The sequence below is a fragment of the Scatophagus argus genome, chromosome 16 (assembly GCF_020382885.2).
Source record: "Scatophagus argus isolate fScaArg1 chromosome 16, fScaArg1.pri, whole genome shotgun sequence".
NCBI lineage: Eukaryota > Metazoa > Chordata > Actinopteri > Scatophagidae > Scatophagus > Scatophagus argus.
In genome coordinates this window covers 19871457-19897743 of record NC_058508.1, presented here as the reverse complement: position 1 = coordinate 19897743, position 26287 = coordinate 19871457, and the positions used below count along the sequence as shown (strand labels likewise).

Sequence of the window (26287 nt, the reverse complement as noted above, 5' to 3'; positions counted from 1 at the left end):
CCTACAGCCATTCCTCTGTGGGACTGGGACGAGCAAGACTGCCTTTATTCTGTAGAAGCGACAAGTCACATGTTTAGCAGACGTGGTTAAGAATGACTTCCAATTCTACAAGAAGTGGAGGAGAGAAGTGAAAAGTACAACAGCATTTTTTGATAATAACTTCATATAAAACATGTTCCACATGTTTCACATTTCAGCTAGTTTCTCTCCCACTTGACTCATCAAAATGTGATCTCAGGCATTGTATACAACTGCAAAAAATCACGTTTTATTTGTGACAAAAACTCAAAAACTGGATAGTTTGAGCGTCACAATGTCATCTTCTCAGCTGGCTTTATTGTACATGAGAAAAATTATCATTGGTCAAAGTGTCAAACCACTTGTTTGTTTTCCCCAAAGACCACATCACCTCCCACCGCCCTGCCATGTCCTGTCTGGTTTGTCTTTAAGAACACAAAGCGCAGATATTAATTAGTCTGCTGCACGAACACACAGCAGAAAAGGTGAGTCAATGCTGATTTGCAGTTATTGTAATATTCTCAAACTTTATTTGAAAATACATGACCTTCTATAAGTTTTTGCACTTGACAGCAGAAAGTGCTTTATAATTAAGCAAGGGATTTAAAAAAGCAAATTAAATCTAAAATGTGAAAGAAAAAACAATGTATAATAATTTTATCATTTGAGAAAAAGCTATGAAATAGAGATGAGTTTCAAAAAACCAAGCTGAAATTTTGAAAGCATGAGTTGAGTCATCATAGAGAGTCTTTATTTTAACCTTAATTTTATGTTTTACATTTTCCCACTGACAATTTGCATTACTAATTAAAGGTGAAAGAATAAAGCTACCAAAAACCAGCCTTCATATTCACTCAGTTGTAAGGTTTATGTTTGTCTTTTCAGGATAAATCATTGGTTTGCCTCCATCACCCAACTTAACAGCAACATGTTTCTGCTAAATATTTGCATCTGCGTGGGCCTCATGCTGTCCCTCCCTCAGTGTACCCATCAGTCCTGCACTGACGGGACACCCAAGCAGTGCTTGGATGCAGATTTCGCTCCAGGTACCAATTTGGCTGGGGAAGGCTTTGACATCACCAAAATGGAACGTAAGGGGGCCTTTGTGATCGACATGAATAAGTGGAAACGCAAGGACAAGACGTGCACCCTGTGCAGCAACCCCTATCTGGAGAACAGAAAGCAAAAGCTTCCCTTGTCAGTGGTGGACTGGAGGCCAAAGCACTCCTGCAGCATGAAAGTGGCCTCTAAACTCCACCGATCCAGTGAGTCTCTGGTCAGTTCCAGCAGCTCTTCAGTTGAAAACAACTGGAAGGCCAATCTAGATGTTGATGCAGGAAATAAAGGTGCCTCATTGATGCTAGCTGGTACCAATTCTAAACTGGCTGAATACTCCATGGAAAAAACTAAGAATGACAAGTTCAGCTTCACAAGCCACAGCATGTCCTGTGAGTATTACAGGTAAGAAAATGAGGGCTGGACTTTGAGTTTTCTCCACACGTTCCCTTAATTGTGACAATAAATGCAATATTGTTATGCATTTATTTCACGCTGGTCTGTCTGTTACTGTCTGGTGTCTCACTGGAAACAGCTACCGAGTGTCCGGCACGCCCAGGCTGCACAAAGAATTTCTAACAGCAGTGAAGCAGCTCCCCAAAACCTACAGCCCTGAATACAAGCAACGATTTTACAAACTGATCGACAACTTTGGCACCCATTACCTCACCAAGGTGAACTAAATTCTTTTTTTTCTTTTCCAAAGGCAAGTTAATCAAAATATTTTACATGCTGGGAAAATGTGCTTTTTAATTTGCTGATGTGGCATGTGTCAAAAATATATCTTCTAGGTGAAGTTGGGAGGAAGTGTTCAGTCTGTGACCAGCATCAGGCAGTGCCAGGCCAGCCTGCAGGGCCTCAGCGTGGAGGAGGTGGAGATGTGCCTGGAAGCTGAGGCGTCCGCCAGCGTCAAAGCCACAGTTAAAGCTGAATTAAAGCACTGCAAGAAGGACATCGACAAGATGGAAAGTAAAACATCCTTCTCTGGCCTCTTCAATGACAGGTATAGAACATTTTGTCATACATTTTTTCAAAAATATGTTCTACTTTTTTGCACGCTTTAAACACACTCTAAAGAATAACTTTTTAAGTTTGGCAAAAGCCAAATTGGCTCAGGTGTTGAAACAACGCTCTCGTCTACAGGTTCACAGAAATAAAAGGTGGGTACACGTCAGAGCTGGACCTTCTCTTTTCTTCTGACAAAAATCCATCGGCCTACAAGGAATGGCTGAACACACTGCCACAGAATCCAGACATATTCTCATATTCCTTGGACTCACTCCATGAGCTACTGCCCGCTAACAACCCTGCCCGAAAGAACCTGCGCTTGGCTATTAGCCATTATATCCTGGAGAAAGGCCTGTGGAAGAACTGCAGTGAGCGCTGTCAGGCCGGCATCAAGAGCAACCCGAGGGATCAATGCGTCTGCCAATGCCACAATGACCCAGCTGTAAACCAAGACTGCTGTCCAGCCCGCAGGGGCATGGCACGGGTCATCATCACTGTACAACGGGCTTCTGGTCTTTGGGGAGACCACATTACAGCCACAGACGGCTACGTGAAAGTGTTCTTCAACGGACCGATGGTTCGTCGTTCTCCTGTCATTAACAACAACAACAATCCACATTGGGGCACTGTCATTGACCTGGGAACTCAGGACTTGTCAGCAGGACCAAGAGTGAGATTTGAGGTGTGGGATCAGGACAACAACTGGGACGACGACCTGCTGGGACAATGTGAGCAACCTCTGTCTTCTGGAGTGAAGGAGGATCTCTGCACCCTGCAGCATGGCAGGCTGTTCTACAAATGGGAGGTGAAATGTGCTCCGAGTCTGAGTGGAAGTTCATGCACGGACTACAAACCTTCACCTATGAGTCAAAGTTTGAAGAAGCTGTATGTGTCCCGTCATGCCCACCCTGTTCCAAAGGCCGTCCTGATAGAGATGGGCGTGTTTGTGGATGAAACGAGCTCACAGAGAAACCAGAGTCTTAGTACAGAGACTCAAAAAGTTGATGTGATATAACACCCATGTCTGGCTTGACTGTGGCTGATATTCAAGGTATTAGAATCATACTGCGTTTGTCTTTAAGTCTCTATTGATCAGAAAAGATGAGAGGTACAGTACATCAGCTGAAGAACAACTGATGTGTTGACAAAGTTTCCTTTATGACATGAAGGTCTTATGAATTAAAAGTAAAATGAGATTTGTGTTTGACAGTAGAGCCTTCAATGCTTTTCTCTGCATGTTTGCTTCATATCGTACTCATTATGCTGTAGTCCCTGGCCTGAGCTCAAACAGGACAGCATATCATTTAGGGCTGATGATCTAAAAATTCAAGCAGTGGTCTAAATGTGAGTTTTATTCGATGCAGCTTTTATGTAGAACCCTATTTTTACTTTATTTCTTACAGGATTTTTTAAAAATCTATGCCTTTTTTCTAGCATTTTACACAGGCATTTATAACATGTATTAGTTGCTTTTATGCATTTTATAATACATCTAGGATTTCCTTTTGACCTTCTTAAATAAAAATAATCAGATACTGATATTCTTACGGCTACAGTATGTTTATGTGTTTTAAACTCCTTTTCTTTACTGTGTAACGTTTGCTGCAGAAACAGCCTAATCAGATCCCAGGGCTCACTAAAATGTTCTCCAAGCTTGTTATATAAATAACTATTAGGTTACTTTCTGGTTGAGATATACTTAAAAAATGGAGGATGAGCATATAATAGCCACAGCCCACCACCACTTCAGAGAAATGATAGGTTTGTGGTCTCTGGTTCATTATTGACTGGAAAAGCAGCCCAACTTTGATGCTGTCACCATGCATTTCAGTTTGTTTGCAGACCACCAACTCCTCCCCCTCTGTTCTAGACCCGCTTGGCGTCGATGAAACCGTCAAACCACTTTTTCTGCTTCTGCTCCCTTCAAGGCCACCGTCACCTCACCCCCTCACCACCTCCTGTCCTGTTTCTGACTTTTCAACACAAGCCAAAGGTAGTCACACTCAAAGTCAGTTTCATAAATGCGATGTGAACAGGCAAGACGAAGGTGAGTCTCTGCTGAGGCGTGTATATCGAAATGTCCTTTTACTTCATAATTTTGAATATAAAAAAACATCTGTCAGTTATTTAATACAGAATATAGCAAAGTTATTGAGCATCCGGTATACACAGTTCATTGTGGTTTTAGTAGGTATTTCTATAGCTGTTTAGTCCTGTAACATTTGTGAGAGCTGTGGTTTTGAACATGCAGTGAGCTATTATACTGTCAATTAAGTCCATTTATTAATAGAAAGCATTTAGAAGCAACAGATTTTAATCAAAGTTATCAGGTAGTAGTGATAATTGTGGTGTAAAAATATCGCTCTTAAGAAAAGGCGACGAAGATGAGAAATGCTTGGAAAGGCCCGACAAAAGGCACTAAAATGTTCCACAATCTTGGGAATCAAGGGAAAATGGTTCTCCAATTTTGAATTTTGGCTAAGACCACATAATGAAGAGCAGGAACTGATCAGAACATCTAAGACGTTAAGTTGGAATAGGTCACGAGAGATCTGGGATATAAACGTGCTAATCCATGCAGCGCTGAGAAATTAATTAAATGGAAAGATTAAAGGACTATAAAAATCTCTTCTTTTTTTTGTTCTTTCATGATACAAGTGACGAGATTTGTGACAAACCACAAATAACACAAGAATGATGGAGCAACTCCCAGAAAGGAAGTATCAGCCCTCGAGATGCTGTTGAGACAAGACATGTTAAACTGTCTCCTGATACCTCAAAGACAGACGTGGCTTTACTTTTCTCAGTAGATCTAAGAGTGTGTCAAAGTTTGCACCTTTTCAAGCTGAGGGACATTTAGACTCAAACCACCGAAGGAAACTGAGGGGCCAAATATGAGAGGTCATATTCCATTCAGCTGTTTTTAGGTTTTTTCCATCCAGTACTCAACACCCTCGTGGCAAACACGAAGAGACTTAAAGGTACCCTACAGAGGTTTCTCGTTGTCTTTAACATGCGTTTTCACCAAAATGCACTCCGTGTATGCTTGAGGTCTAACAAATGCGCTGAATGCAGTTCTTCACAAAACACCGTGCAATGTCATGTTTTCTAAAAGTAAACCCAAATGAAAGCCTAATACAATGGGTTCTAAAACGGAGCTTTGATGTACACCACAAGACACAGAATCAAAGGAGGATAAGGCTTTGTAACTTGAGACTGAAACTGACACACGGTGTGGACAAAATTCAAACCACAAGACCGTACCATAAACTGAACTGCATCATTGCAACAGTTCGAGAGAACAGAACAGCAGGCTGTATCAAAATTAGCAGAGGCGTCTAAAACAATTATAACAGCCAAATTTTCAGTGTCTAAAGACATCAAAATGTAATTTCTTCCCCTTAACAAGCTAAGTCAATGCAGTCAGATCAAAGGTGAGTTTTATCTCTTTATTTTAATAACCTGCGTACCACTGCATGTTTCAAAGGACGGCAGATAGCAACTGACTAAAGAAGTGTTTATTAAGAAAAAAATACTAAGTCAAAAAATGCTGCTTTTTTTTTTTATTTACAATATCCAAAAATAAGCGAGTAGTGATGGACTAAACCAAAACCTCACTTATTCACCTTTGATCAACTAAAATGTGTCTCTTTTTCAGGATAAACCATTGGTTTGCCTCCATCACCCAACTTAACAGCAACATGTTTCTGCTAAATATTTGCATCTGCGTGGGGCTCATGCTGTCCCTCCCTCAGTGTACCCATCAGTCCTGCACTGACGGGACACCCAAGCAGTGCTTGGATGCAGATTTCGCTCCAGGTACCAATTTGGCCGGGGAAGGCTTTGACATCACCAAAATGGAACGTAAGGGGGCCTTCGTGATCGACATGAATAAGTGGAAACGCAAGGACAAGACGTGCACCCTGTGCAGCAACCCCTATCTGGAGAACAGAAAGCAAAAGCTTCCCTTGTCAGTGGTGGACTGGAGGCCAAAGCACTCCTGCAGCATGAAAGTGGCCTCTAAACTCCACCGATCCAGCGAGTCTCTGGTCAGTTCCAGCAGCTCTTCAGTTGAAAACAACTGGAAGGCCAATCTAGATGTTCAAGCAGGTGAAAAAGAAGGCTCGGTGATGCTAGCTGGTACCAATTCTAAACTGGCTGAATACTCCATGGAAAAAACTAAGAATGACAAGTTCAGCTTCACAAGCCACAGCATGTCCTGTGAGTATTACAGGTAAGAAAATGAGGGCTGGACTTTGAGTTTTCTCCACACGTTCCCTTAATTGTGACAATAAATGCAATATTGTTATGCATTTATTTCACGCTGATCTGTCTGTTACTGTCTGGTGTTTCACTGGAAACAGCTACCGAGTGTCCAGCACGCCCAGGCTGCACAAAGAATTTCTTAAAGCAGTGAAGCAGCTCCCCCAAACCTACAGCCCTGAATACAAGCAACGATTTTACAAACTGATCGACAACTTTGGCACCCATTACCTCACCAAGGTGAACTAAATTCTTTTTTTTCTTTTCCAAAGGCAAGTTAATCAAAATATTTTACATGCTGGGAAAATGTGCTTTTTAATTTGCTGATGTGGCATGTGTCAAAAATATATCTTCTAGGTGAAGTTGGGAGGAAGTGTTCAGTCTGTGACCAGCATCAGGCAGTGCCAGGCCAGCCTGCAGGGCCTCAGCGTGGAGGAGGTGGAGATGTGCCTGGAAGCTGAGGCGTCCGCCAGCGTCAAAGCCACAGTTAAAGCTGAATTAAAGCACTGCAAGAAGGACATCGACAAGATGGAAAGTAAAACATCCTTCTCTGGCCTCTTCAATGACAGGTATAGAACATTGTCAAAAATATGTTCTACTTTTTTGCACGCTTTAAAAACACTCTTAAAAATAACTTTTTAAGTTTGGCAAAAGCCAAATTGGCTCAGGTGTTGAAACAACGCTCTCGTCTACAGGTTCACAGAAATAAAAGGTGGGTACACGTCAGAGCCGGACCTTCTCTTTTCTTCTGACAAAAATCCATCGGCCTACAAGGAATGGCTGAACACACTGCCACAGAATCCAGACATATTCTCATATTCCTTGGACTCACTCCATGAGCTACTGCCCGCTAACAACCCTGCCCGAAAGAACCTGCGCTTGGCTATTAGCCATTATATCCTGGAGAAAGGCCTGTGGAAGAACTGCAGTGAGCGCTGTCAGGCCGGCATCAAGAGCGACCCGAGGGATCAATGCGTCTGCCAATGCCACAATGACCCAGCTGTAAACCAAGACTGCTGTCCAGCCCGCAGGGGCATGGCACGGGTCATCATCACTGTACAACGGGCTTCTGGTCTTTGGGGAGACCACACCACAGCCACAGACGGCTACGTGAAAGTGTTCTTCAACGGACTGATGGTTCGTCGTTCTCCTGTCATTAACAACAACAACGATCCACATTGGGGCACTGTCATTGACCTGGGAACTCAGGACTTGTCAGCAGGACCAAGAGTGAGATTTGAGGTGTGGGATCAGGACAACAACTGGGACGACGACCTGCTGGGACAATGTGAGCAACCTCTGTCTTCTGGAGTGAAGGAGGATCTCTGCACCCTGCAGCATGGCAGGCTGTTCTACAAATGGGAGGTGAAATGTGCTCCGAGTCTGAGTGGAAGTTTATGCACGGACTACAAACCTTCACCTATGAGTCAAAGTTTGAAGAAGCTGTATGTGTCCCGTCATGCCCACCCTGTTCCAAAGGCCGTCCTGATAGAGATGGGCGTGTTTGTGGATGAAACGAGCTCACAGAGAAACCAGAGTCTTAGTACAGAGACTCAAAAGGTTGATGTGATATAACACCCATGTCTGGCTTTACTGTCGCTTTTTTAGCAACATTACTCCTTTAATGATTTTGTACTGATGAGATTAATTGAAGCAATAACTTACAACCCTTAATAAATATCTAGTGAACCAAAAGGATGAATAGTGTATCTGATGGGGAAGAATTTTTTATGTGTTGACAGAAGTCTTCAATTCTTCAAGTTGTACAGTTTAATTAAACTTTTACTCATTAATTTATTTACACCTTTTTTTTCATACTGTGCTATATATAAAAAGAAGATTTTATGTATTTCTGTAACCACTTTGTAGTATTTCATCATCTATACAAACATTTAAGTGTGTACTCATGTATTTTAATCACATCAACATTTTGTGGATTTTGTGACATGTTTATTCATAAATAAAAGCATAAAATCTCAACTAATGTTTGATGTTCCCTCTTAACACTGTCATTTTCTGTGTGTGTGACACTATATTGCCTGACATGAGAAAGGAAGTGGTAAAACTTCCTGTGTACGGATGAGGCTTCACTGATGCTATTAAAGAGAACAATATGTGCTTCTATTCTACGTAAAACCTTTTTACTCAGAAGCTTCTGCTCAGCATCACTGGACATATAATTTATTGGATTCAAACTGTAAAACTGTTATTCTAATATTTATTTTAAAACATTGAGACATTTTTCTTGCACTCGACACCATTTATGTTCATCAGTCACCACCAGTTTTTTCAGTGTGGACAGAATACATCTGGTGGAACAATGCAGGTTTTGGACCAACAAGACAAACAGACATGGATAACAAATGTCCTCTTAAAGCGAAAGACAAACGGCTAAAGAAAAACAAAACAGATAGCACAGCAGGACAAAATAGAGGGAAACACATTAACACATTACAGTGACCTCATCATGGAAGTGATCGACTTGAAGAAGTTCAGTTCATTTGGATTAGCCTGGTTGTGACAGAGACAAAGAGGACAAGGGGGCGGGAACACAAAGATAATGAATCAGGAAATATTGATTGGTTGATGACAAACGCAGGAATCACAGGATTTATTCTTCATTCTCACCTTTGTATCCATTTCCAAGGGCATCGTTCACTCCACCATATTTGCCAGCTTGCTCTCCTGCGAAAGGATCAAGCCAGTTCAGTCATAAATGTGCTCAGAGTGGGAGGTTTGATGGTTAAGTTAAACGTTGCACTGTTGAGTGGAAAATAATCCATAATGCATGCAGCTGAACCTTTTGTGTGAAGGCAATTTAAACAGAACTACTTCATTTTCTTTTATTCTTTGTTTGAAAGCACAGTAACATTTGGACACACACAAAACAACACAATAACTTAACTTGGAGGCATTTTTGTCGTATACGTGCAAGTACACTCCTGTGCTGTCACCACAGTATTATGCAAGAGGATTTGACTAATAAGGTCAACAGAAACAGCAAAGTGAGTAGAAGTTGATCATAAATGAGGAAGACTGCTTACCCAAGGCATCTTGAGTTGCCCCCAGCTGTGCACCGTAACCTTATCAAACACAAGCAAAGAAGTAAGATTTTCAAAAACAGACCCGGAAAAAAGACAAAACACACAAAATCCATTCATGTTATGATGTTGGACCTTAGGAGTGGGTGCATCTGAAGGATATAGTTAAAAAATTAAAATCTCAATTATTCAAGAGTCCAAAAATATGTGTTACTGTCATACTGTCACAGAGGGGGCCTTGTGCATTCTGTCAAAGGATTTGTGTGGGTGAAAATGGAAATTCACCTGTTTGCTGAGCTCCATATCCTGCACCAGCTCCTGAAACAACACAAGTAGACACTTAGACTTCAACAGGGTAAACAACATGTTGCATCATATCTTAAATCACAAGACAAATCTGCTGTCTGTCCCATAGTGCAAACACAGAGATGAGGAAAAAGAGGATCGCTGGCTGAAATCATCACATTCAAGCATTCTGTGGTAAACGTTTCCTTTCCTTGTTTGCACTCTTGGTTAACTTTAGCTTTTATAGGGTTTTTTTCTCTGTTTTCATTGCTATCCATTTGACTGAGGGCTCCAAATTCACTGTCTCTTAACTGGTTATTAAACAGGAAACCAAACAAAGCAAACAGTACTTTTTCCACTTCAGTTCTTCACACTTTGTAACTGACACAGTCAATCATTCTTACCATATTTGTTGGGGGTTTTGGCACCTTCAGCACCGAGAGCAAGCTGCTGAGCAGGATACGGGTAGCCACCATCACCTGAAAGGAGACAAGTGTTCAACCGTTCTTGTAGCTGTGATGTTGTGTTAAAGTGACAGACAGATTGATTGTGGTGTGACAGAAATATTTGCATTTTGTTGATAGAGTTTATTCCATTTTATTGCTGAGGACCTTGTGCTGAGTGTGTCGATTTGACTTATTTCATTGCTGTTTTGTATACTGAGGTCCTTGAAACTGTGACTGAAACTAATACACTGTTGTAATTAAAATTCAGCTTACAAATCTCATGTAAACAATACACGTTAAGTGTACAGATATACTCTTACCTTCCAGGCCAGTAGGAATCACTGGAGCATTACCATAAGGTACCTGGGCAGCTCCTCCTCCTACAAGCAACAAAACATAAAATGGGCAAACTGACTCACATGTTCTCTGCCCTGCACAGGCTCTGAATGAGCTGTGTGCTGTCCACTAGTTCAAGTCTGACTCTTGCATGGAAAGTCAGGTTGACAGAAAGCTGACTAATAGTGTGACAGAAGGATGAGGCCATATCAGGGCTGCTCACCATATTTACCACCAGTTGGTTCCAGTCCTGCACCAAGTGTTCCTGAAACACGACAAGAAAGAGGGGCTTCAGTGGCACACCCTCCAACATCATGGAAAACAACTCCACGAAGAGCTCCTATTGGTGAACTGAAGGAGTTTCTTTTTCCTCAAGCTTCTTTGTTGGTTTGACAAAGCAATTTCTTTCATGTTACACTTGTGTTGTGACTGAAACTAAGCTGCTATCCGTGAGAAAGTGAACTCATAAGTGTGGGAACTGGATTGTGTCTTACCATACGCCCCCTGCACTTGTCCAGCATAGGCTCCTGTACTGAGGGCTGGAAAAATTGGAAAAACATAAACATGCAGGTCAGACACTGCTCATCCATTAACTGATTCACACCTTTCAAACAAACAAACAAAACTGTGTGAAAAGCATCTACAGGAGCAGAAATCAGAAACCACCAGAAAAAAGATGGTCAGCTTCTATAAATAAGAGACAATAGCTACACCCAGTGGATAAAAGACCACACTGGCTGTTCAGCTGAGGAAGTGCGTTTCCTTGACGGCCTCTTATTTTTTTCAGCTATCAAAGCATCTACAGGTTAGTGCCATCACCTGTTACAGGTTTCAGCAGGTTTATGACATCTCAGGATTGTTACCTTCACGCTTTCCTGCTTTGCTCTCAGCACCATCAGCTAACTCTGCAGGGTAACCAAGCCCTGAAACAGAGTTCTAATTAGCATTATAATTATGTCTGTGAACTAATGACTCTTCACGGGGAGCCCCCCCCCCAACCCCCTTTCTTTGTTCTTTGAGCGGCACTCACCAGCCCCGTAACCATCGCTGTAGCCGTTCCCATAACCTGTGGAGAGAAGCAGCCATATGTTGAAACATTTAAAAGCCACGTTTAAATTTGAAAACTGAATTCAAAGCTGTGCTGTGTTTGACATCCCTGACTGTAAACACTACCAGAAGGAAAGGCAGAAGTTCAAGAGAGTCTTCAGCATGCATGTAAAATACCTGCAGACAAAGCTTTTGCACCAGCATCGCCTCCTACAGCAAGAACAGAACAAAGAAAGTCACTCAACACAAAGAACCATGCATATCATCACTCCTGTCAGTGGCGGCTCTGAGGCAGATTCCCTCTGGCATCAAACAGAATGAAGAATGATCTTCGGTCATCGCAGGCAGACAATTCATGTCTCAGGGTTTAGGTTTTTAAATCTGTAGAGTTCTGAACTGCTCTGCTGTGGAGCGTCCACTTACCGAAGCCATTGCCTGCCATAGCACCCAGGTATCCTGTTGCTCCATCACCGTAGCCTGTGATAACACACATTCATCACTCAAAGCTTTTTCTACATCTGCATGTGTTTACCAAAAGACATCAGTATTTAACAAATATGTAACACGAAACCAAAGAAAGTATTTTTTGAAGGGGAAAAAAGACATCCACAGGACTTGGAGATGACTGGAATGGTTTGTGAGTAATCCTTTGTCCTTGTTTTCTTCTACTTTTATAAAGCACAATCAATTATTCAGCAGAAAAGAAAGAACGATACTGAAGCCGCCTCACCGGTGACCTTTAAAGAAAGCTGGAGAACTCAGACAACTTTTTCCTAGACAGACTCACAAATAAATGATTGGCTCACAAAGCAGAGGGAACAGCCTCGGTTCCACTCACATTCTGAACATTAAAATTCAGGTGGAGAAAAGTCCCAGTTTTCTTAAGTCTGTGTTTTAGGACGAGCTTCCACATTTGCATACAGCATTTAGGTTCGTGGAGATAAAGAATCAGAAATGAGAGTACAAACTGAGACAGAAAAGGCTTCAGAAAGGAGACAAATAGTACAGCCTCACCTGTTGACATCCCTGCGGCACCTTGGGGATATCCTCCCTGTCCAAGAGCGGCAGCGGCTGAAAGAGCGTTACGAGTAAGGAAAAAAAGATGAGAACGTAAACTTTAAATTAAAACAGAAAAAATGAATTAAAATCCTCACTTCCGAGTTTGCCAGCTGCCCCACCCAGGTAGGCTCCCTGTCCCAAACCTGTAGGCAGGACATGAGCATCCTTTACCACAGGCGGTGTAAATCTACATCAGCATCTCCATCTGCTAGCAAGAACTGTTCTTGTGTTATGTGTCAGTGGCCAACATTACCTGCTCCATAGCCTCCGGCGCCCAGACTGGCTCCCAGATAGTTTCCTGTTCCACCAATATAACCTGTGGAGGAAGTAGACAAAAGTTTTCTGAAAGCTGCTGTGGGTTAGAGGGACATGAACCCTGAATTTTAATTTGCCATTTTATGTGCCAACATTTATGGAGAAATAAGGATCGCTCAGGCAAACTGTATTTTAAACACATGATAAAACTGGGACATAATAACCCGAGTCAATCACTTGTTTCCATATACAGGGGACACAGAGGTTGCTGTTAACAGACTGACAGTGGAACAATCTTCGCCAACCCCTCCACTGGACACAGACTCTGCTGAACTGAATCCTAAAAATCACAACGCCAGATGCTGACTCTTCTTTCGGCATTTCTGTATAACTTCTGCTTTGTGGGGTCATACCTTTATTTGTCCCTGTGTAATACTCTCTGTCTCTTGAATCTCCCTCTTTCCCTATCATCTTCCTGTCTGGCAACTTGTGCTTGCCTCAAATAAAACACAAAATCTATTAAATTCTAAGAATGAAAGCAATAAGTAGCGTGATGTGACAGTAAAGAGACTAGCCAACACCATACTCTTCTGACAACAGCATCAGTGACTAAGAGATCTACAACTGAATCAACCCTTAGCAATTATGAGCCAATGGACATCCTTAGGTCTATGTGAATACAAAAAAAACCCCCAAAACATCCAAGGGCAACAAAAATATGCCATTTTTGGTACATTTTGGGACTTTGAGCTCTTTAAGGAGGATCCACCCTCCTTAACATGTGAAACAGTGTTATAAATAAAAATGCATGTCATCGGAAATATGAAAGTATATCAAAGTATGTTTAGTGAGACATAAATGTCTCTCAGTCTGAACTACATTTGAACAGAGATCACAAAAACATTTCACTGCTTCTTGCACTGAAAAGTCTTCAGATAGTTCATTCAGTACAAGCTGGTTACCAAGTACAATTGGGTTACCAAGAAGCATGCAAATCCCCCTCCTATTTTCCAAGCAGTGAGACTTGACTAATGACCTCTCATCTGTAAAGGAGGCTGACGGAGCTTCAGAGTTGTGTATTTATTCTCACTGGTTAGTTACTTCAAGTGACACAGGGAGATTTCCTGTGAAACGTAGGTGATAGTTATGTCAAAAGACATGTGCATATTGCTCCAAGACTGTGGGTTTGATGAGACATTTTGGAGAAGAAAAGCTCAATATTCATTTTTTGGAATTTTGGAGAAAGAAAAGCTGTGTAGAGCTCGAGAATCATTGTGATGGTATATAGAAGACAAAGCTGTGCTCTTACTTGGTACCTGGGTTTTCCTCCCAGTCTGTCCTGGGATACTGAGAGCTTTAGGCCTTGTGGTTTGACGTTCAGCTTGGGAAAGGTGTTTTGCCTCCTGACCATCAGCAGTAAGGCCTTTACCTTCTTGCCCTTCGACTGAGGCAATGCCTAACCTTTGGGCTCCACTTACACCTGGGATCACTGGTCCATAGCTCCCCCCTTGTTGTAGATCTTGAGAACCATGATGAGGGTTTTGTACAGAAACAGTCCCACGGATTCTAGGCCCATTCATGTCTTTAGCCACAAGCCCAAAGTCTTTGGCAAGATGTTTGTTGTCCTTACTGACATGAGGCTGGGGCTTTAAACTAAGACTCCTCTGTGTTTCTGAACCCAAAAGCCCATGGCGATTAATTTTCAGTACATCTAACAAATCACTCCTGGATCCACAGTTTTTGGCCCGTTGATTTTGCTGGCTAGATGAATCATAGTCTCTTGCCCTCTGCACCTCAGAAAAAACAGAACCCAGACCTCTGAGGTTGTCTTTAACAAGAGGCAGTTGCTGTCCTACACCTCCAGCAGTCAGCATGCTTGCCATACCCCTTCTTTCGGAGACAACAGGCTCATTATTTTCTCCTACTTGTGCTTGTGAAACAGCCAAACCTTTACTCTGTTTATCAAGGGCCATCATGGGTCCAAGACTTGATGACTTCACAAATGGATCCAGGCTTTTGATCTCTCTTCCAGATGGCAGTACCGCAGGTCTAAACCCAATTTCTGTCTGTGATTCAGGAGCAGTGGCACCAAGTATACTGGTTCTCCTCATGCTGGGCGTTTCAAGTCCAGCAGCTCTGTCCCCTTTTCCATCCAACAGACCAAGTTTTCGGCTCTTTTCTCTCTTCAGATCTTGAAGAGTTTGGCCCTGATTGGCCATCTCGAGTCCACCCAAATCTGCTGTAGACACACCTGGCAGAGAAATATCATCATGTATTCACGACTTCTTGGTGGCTCAGAGAGAAACAGCGCTTCTTTGAGGGTCCAACAGCACACTGGGGAGGCCAGTGGCAAAATATTAACTCAAACAGATGTGATTCCAGACCAAAGAGACACTAGACAAAACCTGTCATAACCAGACACAAGTCCGTGTCAACAGTTGGAATCATCACCATAATTGGGAAGGATACACAGAGTACTTCTCAGTGAGTCAGAGCAATGACGTCAAGACATAAAATGTGGCATGACAACAAAATGTTGAAAAATCGTTGAAATGCCTAAAACACACCAGCACAAAGACAAGACAGCACCTGCCTCAGGCAGACAGCATCAGTCAGCATGTGACGAAGACAACTGATTATAACACTGATGGGACATGAAAGCAGAAAAATAATTGCACTTTTACAGCGCAGTTTCACTCATCCAAATTCTCAGATGGACAAGTGAGTCAAATTCTAAGTAAGATTCTGCAAAACCTGATTACAAGCTTAATAATGGTATGACTTTCACAATTATCAGAATATCACCCTCAGGTTATTATAATCAAGTTGTTAGTGTGTATTGAGTTTGCATAATCTTTTTTCCCCTAGCTCCTTCAGCTCTTGTAAACCACAGCATTAAGTACTCCACAACTCCATCAACTCTCATTAAGTCTGATTAACTGTCAGACTGTGGTAATAAGAGCTGGGTGACTCATGCAACACAAAACATGCGACACAAAAAAAAAAAAACACCAATATGCAAAGAAGCATCAGGATGTGAATCCCCCTGTGCACACAAGATAAAACAGAGGGGCTTGCAGTAGATAGCTGCAATTTCATGCAAACAAAAGCCAGCATGAACTCAACATCAGTGAGGTTACAGACAAATACAACAAAGAACAAAGACAGATGCAGACGAACAAACACCAAGACCACAAGATATCTGAATGAAAATGGGTCCTATGAGTACAGAGTCTCCCCTTTACAGATGTGCCCCCTTACAGAAAGACCTGCAGCATTCAGAGGACATGTGGCTTTCTTGGGTATAGTGACAGTAAATAGCTTTCTGAGCAGTTTCCAGAACAGAAGTGCTTGCCATTCAATCACGAAATAAAGAAATTCTTATCTACAAATGAAATCCATGAAGCCCACTGGATTTCCCTCGGGATCAATAAAGTATCTAACTATCTATCTATCTATCTATCTATCTATCTATCTATCTATCTATCTATCTATCTAACTAACTAACTAACTAACTAACCAACCAACCAACCCTTGGTGAGACCTGATTAATCACTTACCTGGTCGGGCTCCAGGATAGCCAATGCCAGCTAGGGACCCGTAGCCTGGCAAGAAAACAAAAATGCCAAGTTCAGAGTACATGAAGCAAATCTGTAAATCTGACACGCGTTTTTATTACATCCTGAGTGCCCTGGGTTTTTCTCTGCTTTACAAAGACACAAAAATTTATTTGCTCAGATGCTATCAGCCCCATATATAATGTTCACAGACAAGGACGGAGTGCTACTCAGCAAAGATTAATCAAACAAGCAAACAAAGGGCTTGCAGAGAGTATCATTCACTGTGTACACTCTCATCTGAGCAAACCAGGTAAGGACATCAAGGAACAAACCATATAATTACTTACCTGGCAGAGTGCCGAGCCCTGCACCATAACCTGGAAAGTCACAGAAACAGTTCATTTTTATATACAAAGATTTTGACTGAAACCCAAGGGTTTATGTCAGATTTGTCTTCCATGTCTTTTTCTTTTCTCTAAGACATTGTACAAGATAATTAATTGCTTCAGTGAAGTAGCAATAAAGCATTACAATAAACGCTTGTCAGGTTTGAATATAGCCAATGATGAAGACACACAAACAGGAAGACATAATTCGCAAAGACAAGAAAAAATGTCTCTCACTCATTGTTTCAGCCTTCATAGCTTTCTATATGCAGCACAGATAAGATTATTCTGATGACTTTAAATCTCTATCATCATTATCAAATAAGCAACAATAAAAGCTTATGGGGGGAAAACATTTTACATGTTTAAGAATTAAATATTTAAATGATCTGCTTTATCACAGCTGTTTGGGTGGAATTTCATCAGATTTTGATGACTGTCATCAAAATGTTTTCTCATCGTTAAACGTATATAATATAACTGGTTAGCTGTTCTCCTCCTGATTTTTAATTTTTGCATTTCAGGATCCAACACACATCTACACATACTGGGGTTAAATTACATAGAAAATATCAAGTGGCTTATGGCATATACCTTCATATATGTCTTACCACGTTTTCCTCCCTGGCCCAAACTCACTCCCAGTCCATTTGTAAGTCCAGCCCCCAAACCCATTCCTGTGCCCAAACTGGCGCCTACAATAACAAGCAATACATTATGTCAAAAATGTGTTGTATTTTAATAAACAAATTTCATTATCTTCATGGAGCAAATCAGTTAACAGATGTGAAGAGAAGATCATAAAAAGATGTGAGGGTTTGATGAGTGTTTATACTGATGTACCATAGGCTCCCTGGGTCCCATATCCACCAGGCTTCAGGCCTGCTCTGTTTCCTAATCCAAGAGCTCTGTAACCTCCTGTGAAATGACAAAAATAAATAAATAACACATTTCACTTTTTTTTAGTCCCACTTTTGAGTCTGCCACAAAGTGTCATCATTCAGACTCAGAGAAAGATCATGTCTTCGCATCAGGGAACCTTTCACCTTCAATGGTGTCGTTGGTCTTCAACTAGAAATACTTTTTGGTACACTTGCTGGCTCTGTAAAACTGTTTCGAGCTGCAGACGTGTAAAGAATCATTGTTAAGATGTACTTACCAACACCAAGCTGAGCCCCTGGATAACGCCCAACTAAGATTTAAAACAAGTAAAAAAACACGAACATCACTTATCTGAGGTGAAATAAAACCATGCCATGTGCAGAAAATTAAAACAGGAAGTTAAACATACTTCCAGTCTTCATTGCTTTGCTGCCATATCGGCTCCCCAGTGCTCCGAGTGCTCCCGAAACTGAAAGAAAATCACAAATGAAACTGATTTTATTAGACAATTTAATTCCCATCATCTGCAAATTAGTCCTATACTGAAGAAAGAAATCCGCACTCCCCTTAAATTCATTACAGATAATATATCACATGTCATATGTCCATCTAAACTGAAAACTAACATTTAAGTTTGAACCACCAGGACATCTTTCACAATATGCAGTGCATCTGTATATGATGGAGTAAACACTACACGTCATAAATTCGATATGTTACATATTACAAAGAACATAATGTGGATATGTACTCTTTATTGGCTCTCAAGGCTTATCTGTAAGCTAGCAGTACACACAACCACAAACCTGTAGCCTAAATCAGCATAATTTTGTTAAATTACATATATTTATTCTTTAGTCATCAGTAAACCATTTGGTGTAGTGGTTAATGCCGCTAAGAAAAACACTGACCTCCAGGTTTTACTCCGATGCCAACACCTAAGAAAAAACAGGACAGGAAAAGGACAGATTTGAGGAAATTATTTCTTTTCTTATTGGTGTTTCCAGACTAAACTAATAAAAATAAAGTGCAGATTTGCAGACAATCTACATTAGCTAGTAGCCTAGCTTGTCTTGCTGGTGTTCCAATTCAAGACAGGCCTTCAAACTTGGCTAGTTAGCTTACAGGAGCTCGCTAAAAACCGCTCTTTATTTTTAGTCATTTAAATACTTAAAACGCTCAAAGAAGTTAAAAACATTCAGAAAACTTTGTGACAAACCTCTGGCTGGCAGGACTCTCCCCCAGGACACACTTTGAGGTTTAACCCCTGAAAGATTTAAGACACAATAGTATTTTACCATTTGGTGACCAATTTTTCAAAAGGACAAAAAATCAGTGAAATGAATACATTTTTTTTTGTATGGCTCATACAGTATAAACGTCCACAGTATGGAAATGAACAATAATTTCCATAAGTTGTGCCAGCCAACTCACTGGCACGAGTGTCAGTAATTAAAAATTTTATTAATTAATACTGTCCTTATTAAGGTAAGTAGTTTGAGAGACTTAAAGGTGACAGTATGAATTCAAATTACTGAGTATTACAAATGCCACTACAGTGTTTCCTGAACACCGCAGAGAGAGGAACAGACGTCCTTTGACCGGAGGTGGAGACAAAATGGAGGGGCTGTTTGGAGCCTGCTGGTTCAGCTCACAATTGGTCGTCAAATTTTACTCGAGGCTGCCACCTCCTCATCGCATCCTTTGATTCAAAGAAATTAGATAATATAAACCGCTGTGGCTTGGCAGGATCACTGATGGTGGAGCCCACATCGTACAGTAGTTTTTCTTTAATTCTTCCTCAGTCTCACAGACATGATATCTAACAAGTACGTGAGAGGGAGTCACTGGAGCTGCTGATCCATCAGAGCAGTCGAGGTGAAGTCATACTGCTTTGACAGGCAGCTTTGTGAGCTCTCTGATGAACTGAATTTGTCACTTGAAACAAAACAACATCAACTATAAACCATAAATACAGATTTTATATCAGTGCAACTATGGCAATGAAAATGTACATTGCTGTACATTTTTTAAGTCAAAAGTGTCTTTTTTGTTACATTTCAACAAATATTTCTGTTTTTAAGCTGAATGAAATATTATTACACAAATGTGAATAGTATCCATGATACTATTCTATTCTTGAATTTCCCTCGGGATCAATAAAGTATCTATTTATCTATCTATCTGATAAGTAAACCAATTACATTTAAGTGATCTTTTACACTATTTGTACTAACATAAGATACCAGCAGAGGAGTTAAACATGAATTCTAGACGTTTCTGAACAAGACAGAAAACAGACTTTGTGTTCAAGACAAACCGAACAATAACCAAATCTGTTGAAAAATTGGAAGTTTGGCAAAAACTAAATAAAACAGTTTATTAAACAGTAATTTCAGTACATAACCAGCGTTGTGTCTTTCTGCAATCCGTCCTTACCGCCTTGCAGAGTTTGCTGAGCCAACCAGAGAACCAGAGACGTTTGGAGCAGAGCTCGAACCAGCATGATGGAGGAGGATGAGCACGAAAAACTGAGCAGCGCTGGTGGAGAACAGAGAGACGACCCGATGGACAGATCAGCGGATGGATGGACACTTAAAGCACAACCACAACCTCATGTCTTATATACAGTATTCTCTTTGATACACTCCCACAGTCCAGTCCTGCCCTCTGCACACACACACACACACACACACACACACACACACACACACACACACACACACACACTGCTCTGATTGGACAAAGCCAAAGGCTCATCCTGGTCCATTCACAAACACACACTGGAACTGAGATTTTGTATTTTCCCCTGCATCCCAAAATTCACTCCCTGTCAAACCCAGAAGAAGATTCAGTTTAATTTGAGCTAATGATTTATCCTGTTTGTGTGAGGACAAACAGGATGGGACCTCTCTCTCTCTCTCTCTCTCTCTCTCTCTCACACACACACACACACACACACACATAATTTCTCACTGAGGAGCTTCACAGACATACAATCCAAACTTGTTCACAAGTGTACAAAAAACTTTTTTTTTTTCGTAGAAAATGAGGTTTTGACAGATGGGTTGAACACAACCTTCCTCCGCAAACTAAGCTAAAAACATAAAACGGATCTGTTTCTCTTCGGGTTTTGTTAAGAGAGTAAACATTACACATTATTTTGTGTTACAGGGACTCTCATGAGGGCAAGCAAACGGGATCCGTTCAAGTTGTGTAAATATCCTGTTAAAGAAAGTACTCTGGAAATTGCAAAGTCCACATTACATCCTTTTTGTATTTATGTGTGTGTTTTGAGCTACAATTTAGAAAAACAAACAAATTTAAAAAAATGTTTAATGTAGAAACACACACTCGCTATGCTGTTCAGAAAAAGCCCTCAAGGGTGCTACTTCAGTTATAATTTTAAGGAGCTCCTTTGGCTTCCTACAGAAGACGAACATTGTAATCTCACCTAACACAGGCTGCCAGCCGTCCTCCAGCTCTTTGAGGCAACACAGAGTGTTACTACGGTCTGTTGAGACTGTGTACAAGAAGTATTAACCCATGCTGGTATCAACACCAAGCTCCAGGATCATCCTAATATCCTATAGTGTGGGAGGTCGCCTGTAGCACAGCCATTTCGTAATGTAATGTTTAAGTTTATGTCTTAACCTCAGGCACGGCGGCTCAATGCAAACGTCTGACCGGAGAACCACATATGACGGTTACGCTTTGAAAGAAGCCAGGTGTTCTGATCCCACCTGAGGTAAACTGAAGTCACATGTGCAGACCACCACATCGTCTTCCCTGGTGGTACCGAGCGCAAGACAATAACATAACCCACGTCTGACTCACGGCTCTTTCACCCATGATTCACCTGTAAACATTTATCTGTCTGCATGGTCGAGCGATCCCTATGGGAATAAAAAAAAACAAAGAAACAGTCAGATCGATAAGGAGAGTGTCAGTTTTTCAAAGATGAGATGTCAAAGCTCTGAGAGGGGGGTCGATTGTTCCCAGACGTGAGGCAGAGACGGCACAGACTGCGTTGGCCCATGGTATGAGAACGTGGAGCGCAGCGTCTGTGGAGAAACATCTGGATGGCAGTTTCACTGTGGTCTGTCATATTAGAAACACTGTGTGCCCCAACATATACATACAAAATACATTGTGTGTGTGTGTGTGTTCATGTGCTGTCCTTATGTGTCCTTAAAGGGCGAAAAAGGAGGTAAAAAAAGATATAATGGGTCTGGGCCTAACATGTGCGTTGGTTAAGGACAGACTCTAGTTGATGCTGATCTGATTCACCCAACAAGATATATATCTCAGGTCACTGAGAGGGTGCAGCTTTATCGTTTAATATAGGGATTCTCCTGACGCCTCCTGGTCATTGTTTCTCAGCAGAGCAGAAAGGGGCATTGTGACTGACAGGAGACACTGATATGCATATATTTTCCTGCATGTTATATGAAAATACAGACAAGTGACCAGAGGAGTAAATACAAATAATCACAAATACCTGTATAGACCTCAAAATGGCCCATACTGTCCCTAACAAGTACATCGGGTGGCTGGAAGTCGGCATGATCTCATCTGAATCTTTACATCTTAACACTTTACATCTTTTGTGAACATTTTCACATTGGTGAAATGAACAGCTTTCACCCGTTTAAATAAACATCTTCACTCTTGTAAAAGAACAAAATAGCTTAAGTCTCAAATTTTCTGACAACTTTTTCTTTCTTAGCCTGGTGACTGGAACAGTGTTGTTTATTAGTGGTTTTATGCTCTTCTTGTTCTTCTTCTTCCAGCTACGACACTGTGGGCCACCTCCAGGGGGCTTAATATTAGCGTTCAGCTCCATGTAGCGTGTACTCATTCGGGGAAAAACACAAAGACCTACAGAGTGATGGTGCTGGCACAGACTTCATGCAGCTGAACCCGCATCTGGCTGAACAGGTTAGCTCAGAGAGAGTTTCAGCTGGTCAGTTTATCTGTTTATCTTTATCTGGCTATGCAGCTTGTTTGTAGCCTTGTTCACAGAACGAAATGAAATAAACCCAGCTTCATCCTTTAATGCTGACTACCAGAGAAAAGTTGGTCGCCTGCTGATACTGAAAGCAATGTGGACAACAGCGAGTTTGAATTGAAACACAAAAACTGTGAGCCACAGAGTCAAAGCAACGAGCTGAAAGATGCTGTAAATGCTTCCACAGCTGTGAGGACCTGCAGAGTCAGACCATGTGATCTGCTGTTAGTATAAAATACTGATTATAACAGCTTTAAACTGGTTTCTACTGACTGCCACCATTAATGCACAGCTACTAGCAGCCAATCAGCGGTAATGTGCATTCAAAAATACCTCAAACTAGTCATACAAACCTTGCCAGAGGTACTTAAGGTTCTCCGCCTTACTCACTGTGTGAGACTGTAGGCAAACACCCACACTGCAGACAAAAGAAGTCTCTTTCCACCCGCTCTGTCTGCACAGGACCTGCTGAAGTGATGGACAGCGTATGGAAGTTTCCACTGTAGAGTAATGTTGGCCTCATATCACTCCAGATCTGCTGCTTTCTCAGTCTGGGACAACACTGATGGCGGATTCAGACTCCTCGAGGTTTGTTCAACTGACTGCAGCCATTTCCCCTACGGACCGGTGGCACAAAACATTATAATGTTAAATATGTTTTCATATCAACACATTCACTGGGGATGCTTTCCATTACATATGGTCAACACAGTACATTGCAATATCAAGAAACAGATGGCAGCTACCTTATAGGAGTTTAAACATGTTCAGTACATGGAAGTGAAACTGCAAGGCAAAGTTCAGCATTAAAATATTTTCATGTTTTTCCACCTGGTTTGTATTTGCATGAAAAGCAAAAAGGGTCTCTGTCCAGAAACAGTGCCAGAGAGAACTTTGATGTGAGCTGCTTCAAAGTGAACTCAGTGAGATGGTAGCTAAGGGCCCAGAAAAGAGGGAGCCACACAGATTTACAAGAGGAAGGCAGGACAGACTGTTTTCAGCACTGTCCAACATCACACACACTTACTGCATCGTATATAACCCTCAGTTGTCTTTCTCTTGGCATGAAACACACACAGACATGGCTGTGTGGGTGCTAAGGGATGTTGTGGAGGGAAAAGCCCATCTCAGGTCAGTTTACACACCATTTTTATTTGCACAACACAGTTGACACACACTCTAGGATGATTTAAATCCTAATCCTGCTGTGTATTAGCAATTTATGGGGTTTAAGTGGTGATCAATAAAACAATCAGGAAAAATAGCCAGAATCTAAATTTGTGTTTGCTTTATGATGTTGGAAGTCATTCATTTCTGTGATTGTACATCATTGGGTGTGTGTCCTGTTCACTTCGCTGTGTTGAGTCTACAGTGTTTCCTCCGGCTGCAGTGTGTGTATAAGCTCCACACCCACCGGTGGAAATGCTGTACTTCACCAGGTTCAGGTAGAAAACCTGTTGAATCGGTTCATTCTGTATGCGACTGTCCATCATCGTGGCTATAAAAAGCTGCTGTGTTCACCACCGTGGAGACACTCAGGCTCAGGAGGAAGTCTGTCCATCATCACTCAGTTCAAAATCTATTTAAGACTGTGACTACATGGTAAAACAACAAGTTGAATACGGCTAAATAAACACCTTTTCAAAAATTAAACAAAATAAGACAATATACAGGACCAGCATGTATGCTAGCAGTTCTGTAGCCTGTTTACGGACGGCTGTGTTTTGAGCTAAATGCTGACGTACGAATGCTAACAGGGCAACAATGACAATGCTAGCATGAGGATGTTAAGCAGATGTAATGTCTACCATGTTCACCATTTTAGTTTTTCATGTTAGAATGCAAACATGCTAATAAGCCCGACTTTAACAAATGCAGCTGATGTTGATCAGGTTGTCATTGGTTTCCGATATATGTGGTCAGAAATACTGAAAAATTGTTATCAGGTGGCAGCAGAAGCTAAATGACAACTTAAGTCATTAAGGTTCATCATCTGGGGAGTGCACCACATTTTACAGCAAAGCATCCAATCAACTTTAACAGATTACAACAAACTTCACTCTACAAAAAAGAAAAACTATGGAAGCACTTGAACTGCAAGGCTGAACATACCTTCAGTTCACCAACGTAGCATAATAACATAATAATCAACACATTTCATTTAAAAAATAAAATTGTACGAAGGAGAATTAAGGGGACCACCAGAGGATTCGTCCTCTCGGGACAATCAATGTCTGTAGGCCCACATAATCCACCCAGTAATTGCTGAGATTTGTAAGTGGTAAACCAACAGAACAACACTGTGTTAGAACTGAGTTTGGAAACTATATTTCATGCACCTCATCGATGCAGGCAACGAATGCAACCCGATTACGCGTTTACAGGTTGGAGGGACTGGAGTTTTTCAGCTCGAGCAGCACACCTGCAACACATGGAAGCGTGTCTATCTGCCAGTACACGTCTGCGCACGGAGTCTTCAAACTGAGATGGTGTTTAACCTCTGCCCACAATAACACAAGTGCTAGACATTCAGACTGGCGGCTTGCATGACTGGCTGACATCACTGCTGGCTCTGGCTGTTGTTTGCACTGCAGCCTGAAACTGCCCAGACGGAGACAACAAAGGCATTACTGACAGTGTGAAAACGAAGAATTTACACTCAAGAAATCTGTATCTGAATACAAACCTTGAACATGATCCCTTTTTGTGAATGCAGTGATATACTAATCATAGGAAACCACAACCGCTGCATTTTGTTTTTACTTTTGGACTTTCAGATACTACTCAACAAAGAGGCTCTGTGCAGGTAAATCAGCCAACAAGTTTTTTTTCTTTATATTTTCAAGGTGTTTATGTTTATCATCTTAGTTATTCATGTTAGCATGAATAGTTGATAATTAGTCTGACTTCATGAAGAGCAGCCGAGGCTGATCGGACTGTCCTTAGATCGTAGACATTTGGTGCTGCACTATCGAACAACTCTGAAGAAAAATTAAGTCATTAAGATTCATCATCTGGGGAGCATGAATGAGTGTACCAAATTTTACAGCAAACTATCCGACTGACATTCCCAGGTTACGTTATTCAAACCTCTGCTGACACTTAGTTATGTCTCATTTCTTAATTTCCTTTCACTTGAATTGTAGCAGTGAACAGCTGAATAATCGAGATGTTTCACTTAAAAAGAAACATGTCAGCCTCGTGGTGGATGTTTAAGGACGGGTGGGAAGATCAACAGAGTCATCAGGATTCGTCCACTGGGGGCCATGAAGTGAGACCAACACAAGTGAAGACAGGAGTCTACAGAAGAAGAAGGTGAAAAGATAGCCTGTCCACAGCCACATTCACAGCAACACTACCCCATCTGGTGGACAGTCTATCAAAAGGACAAAATAAGATGATGCAGTTAATACAAAACATCCTCTTTTGTGTTTCCTTTTCCTCTAATTACCTGCTCCAGATCTGCAATAAATCTAGTAAACACTCAAGTAAAAGTCTAGTGGAGTGAGATGGAGGTGGAACTACATGATGCTGGTCAATCATACAGGACCTCCTGTCTTACACACATGCACAAATTTTAAAAAATGTACCCAGCATGTAAACTATCCGAAATATACCTGCATTCTACATGACA

At 41.4% G+C, this 26287-nt stretch overlaps 3 protein-coding genes across 8 annotated transcripts; 2 read left to right on the top strand and 1 right to left on the bottom strand.

Annotated features, from left to right (window-relative positions):
• Positions 1–395: 395 nt before the first annotated feature.
• LOC124073617 (perforin-1-like) lies at positions 396–4066 on the top strand. 2 transcript variants are annotated; one of them, XM_046415972.1, is made up of 6 exons: positions 396–503; positions 904–1479; positions 1610–1748; positions 1866–2077; positions 2218–3133; positions 3953–4066. In XM_046415972.1, the coding sequence occupies exons 2-5, from the start codon at positions 947–949 to the stop codon at positions 3095–3097; spliced, it is 1764 nt and encodes a 587-aa protein (XP_046271928.1). In that variant the 5' UTR covers positions 396–503; positions 904–946; the 3' UTR covers positions 3098–3133; positions 3953–4066. The 2 variants fall into 2 exon arrangements, with proteins under 2 accessions (XP_046271928.1, XP_046271927.1); XM_046415971.1 differs by lacking the exon at positions 3953–4066 and having other exon boundaries at positions 2218–3673.
• On the top strand, positions 4003–8258 carry LOC124073616 (perforin-1-like). Of its 2 annotated transcripts, none has more exons than XM_046415969.1 (5): positions 4003–4129; positions 5741–6316; positions 6447–6585; positions 6703–6914; positions 7041–8258. In XM_046415969.1, the coding sequence occupies exons 1-5, from the start codon at positions 4104–4106 to the stop codon at positions 7918–7920; spliced, it is 1833 nt and encodes a 610-aa protein (XP_046271925.1). In that variant the 5' UTR covers positions 4003–4103; the 3' UTR covers positions 7921–8258. The 2 variants fall into 2 exon arrangements, with proteins under 2 accessions (XP_046271925.1, XP_046271926.1); XM_046415970.1 differs by lacking the exon at positions 4003–4129 and adding an exon at positions 4203–5516.
• Positions 8259–8338: 80 nt separating this feature from the next.
• LOC124073615 (glycine-rich cell wall structural protein) lies at positions 8339–20277 on the bottom strand. Of its 4 annotated transcripts, none has more exons than XM_046415964.1 (25): positions 20082–20277; positions 18862–18909; positions 18554–18580; positions 18052–18111; positions 17920–17952; positions 17604–17678; positions 17372–17455; positions 16722–16751; positions 16375–16419; positions 14124–15065; positions 12813–12875; positions 12655–12702; positions 12515–12571; positions 11924–11977; positions 11678–11710; positions 11484–11519; positions 11317–11376; positions 10948–10992; positions 10677–10718; positions 10438–10497; positions 10076–10150; positions 9672–9704; positions 9390–9428; positions 8974–9030; positions 8483–8856 (listed from the first exon to the last, which is right to left on the bottom strand). In XM_046415964.1, the coding sequence occupies exons 1-25, from the start codon at positions 20146–20148 to the stop codon at positions 8852–8854; spliced, it is 2118 nt and encodes a 705-aa protein (XP_046271920.1). In that variant the 5' UTR covers positions 20149–20277; the 3' UTR covers positions 8483–8851. The 4 variants fall into 4 exon arrangements, with proteins under 4 accessions (XP_046271923.1, XP_046271920.1, XP_046271921.1 ...); XM_046415965.1 differs by having other exon boundaries at positions 9672–9701; XM_046415967.1 differs by lacking the exon at positions 14124–15065 and having other exon boundaries at positions 8339–8856; positions 20082–20272.
• Between the last annotated feature and the right edge of the window lie 6010 nt (positions 20278–26287).

Excerpts from the sequence above, each read along its gene's own strand:
- LOC124073615 (XM_046415964.1), bottom strand. The coding sequence starts at position 20,148 with ATGCTGGTTCGAGCTCTGCTCCAAACGTCTCTGGTTCTCTGGTTGGCT. Across the intron at positions 12,876-14,123 it reads GAGGAAAACCCAGGTACCAA|GTTATATTGGTGGAACAGGA; the intron begins GTAAGAGCACAG and ends CTTCCTCCACAG. Across the intron at positions 10,993-11,316 it reads CAAAGCAGGAAAGCGTGAAG|CCCTCAGTACAGGAGCCTAT; the intron begins GTAACAATCCTG and ends CAATTTTTCCAG.
- LOC124073617 (XM_046415972.1), top strand. The coding sequence starts at position 947 with ATGTTTCTGCTAAATATTTGCATCTGCGTGGGCCTCATGCTGTCCCTC. Across the intron at positions 1,749-1,865 it reads GCACCCATTACCTCACCAAG|GTGAAGTTGGGAGGAAGTGT; the intron begins GTGAACTAAATT and ends TATATCTTCTAG. Across the intron at positions 2,078-2,217 it reads TCTGGCCTCTTCAATGACAG|GTTCACAGAAATAAAAGGTG; the intron begins GTATAGAACATT and ends TCTCGTCTACAG.
- LOC124073616 (XM_046415969.1), top strand. The coding sequence starts at position 4,104 with ATGCGATGTGAACAGGCAAGACGAAG. Across the intron at positions 4,130-5,740 it reads TGTGAACAGGCAAGACGAAG|GATAAACCATTGGTTTGCCT; the intron begins GTGAGTCTCTGC and ends TCTCTTTTTCAG. Across the intron at positions 6,586-6,702 it reads GCACCCATTACCTCACCAAG|GTGAAGTTGGGAGGAAGTGT; the intron begins GTGAACTAAATT and ends TATATCTTCTAG.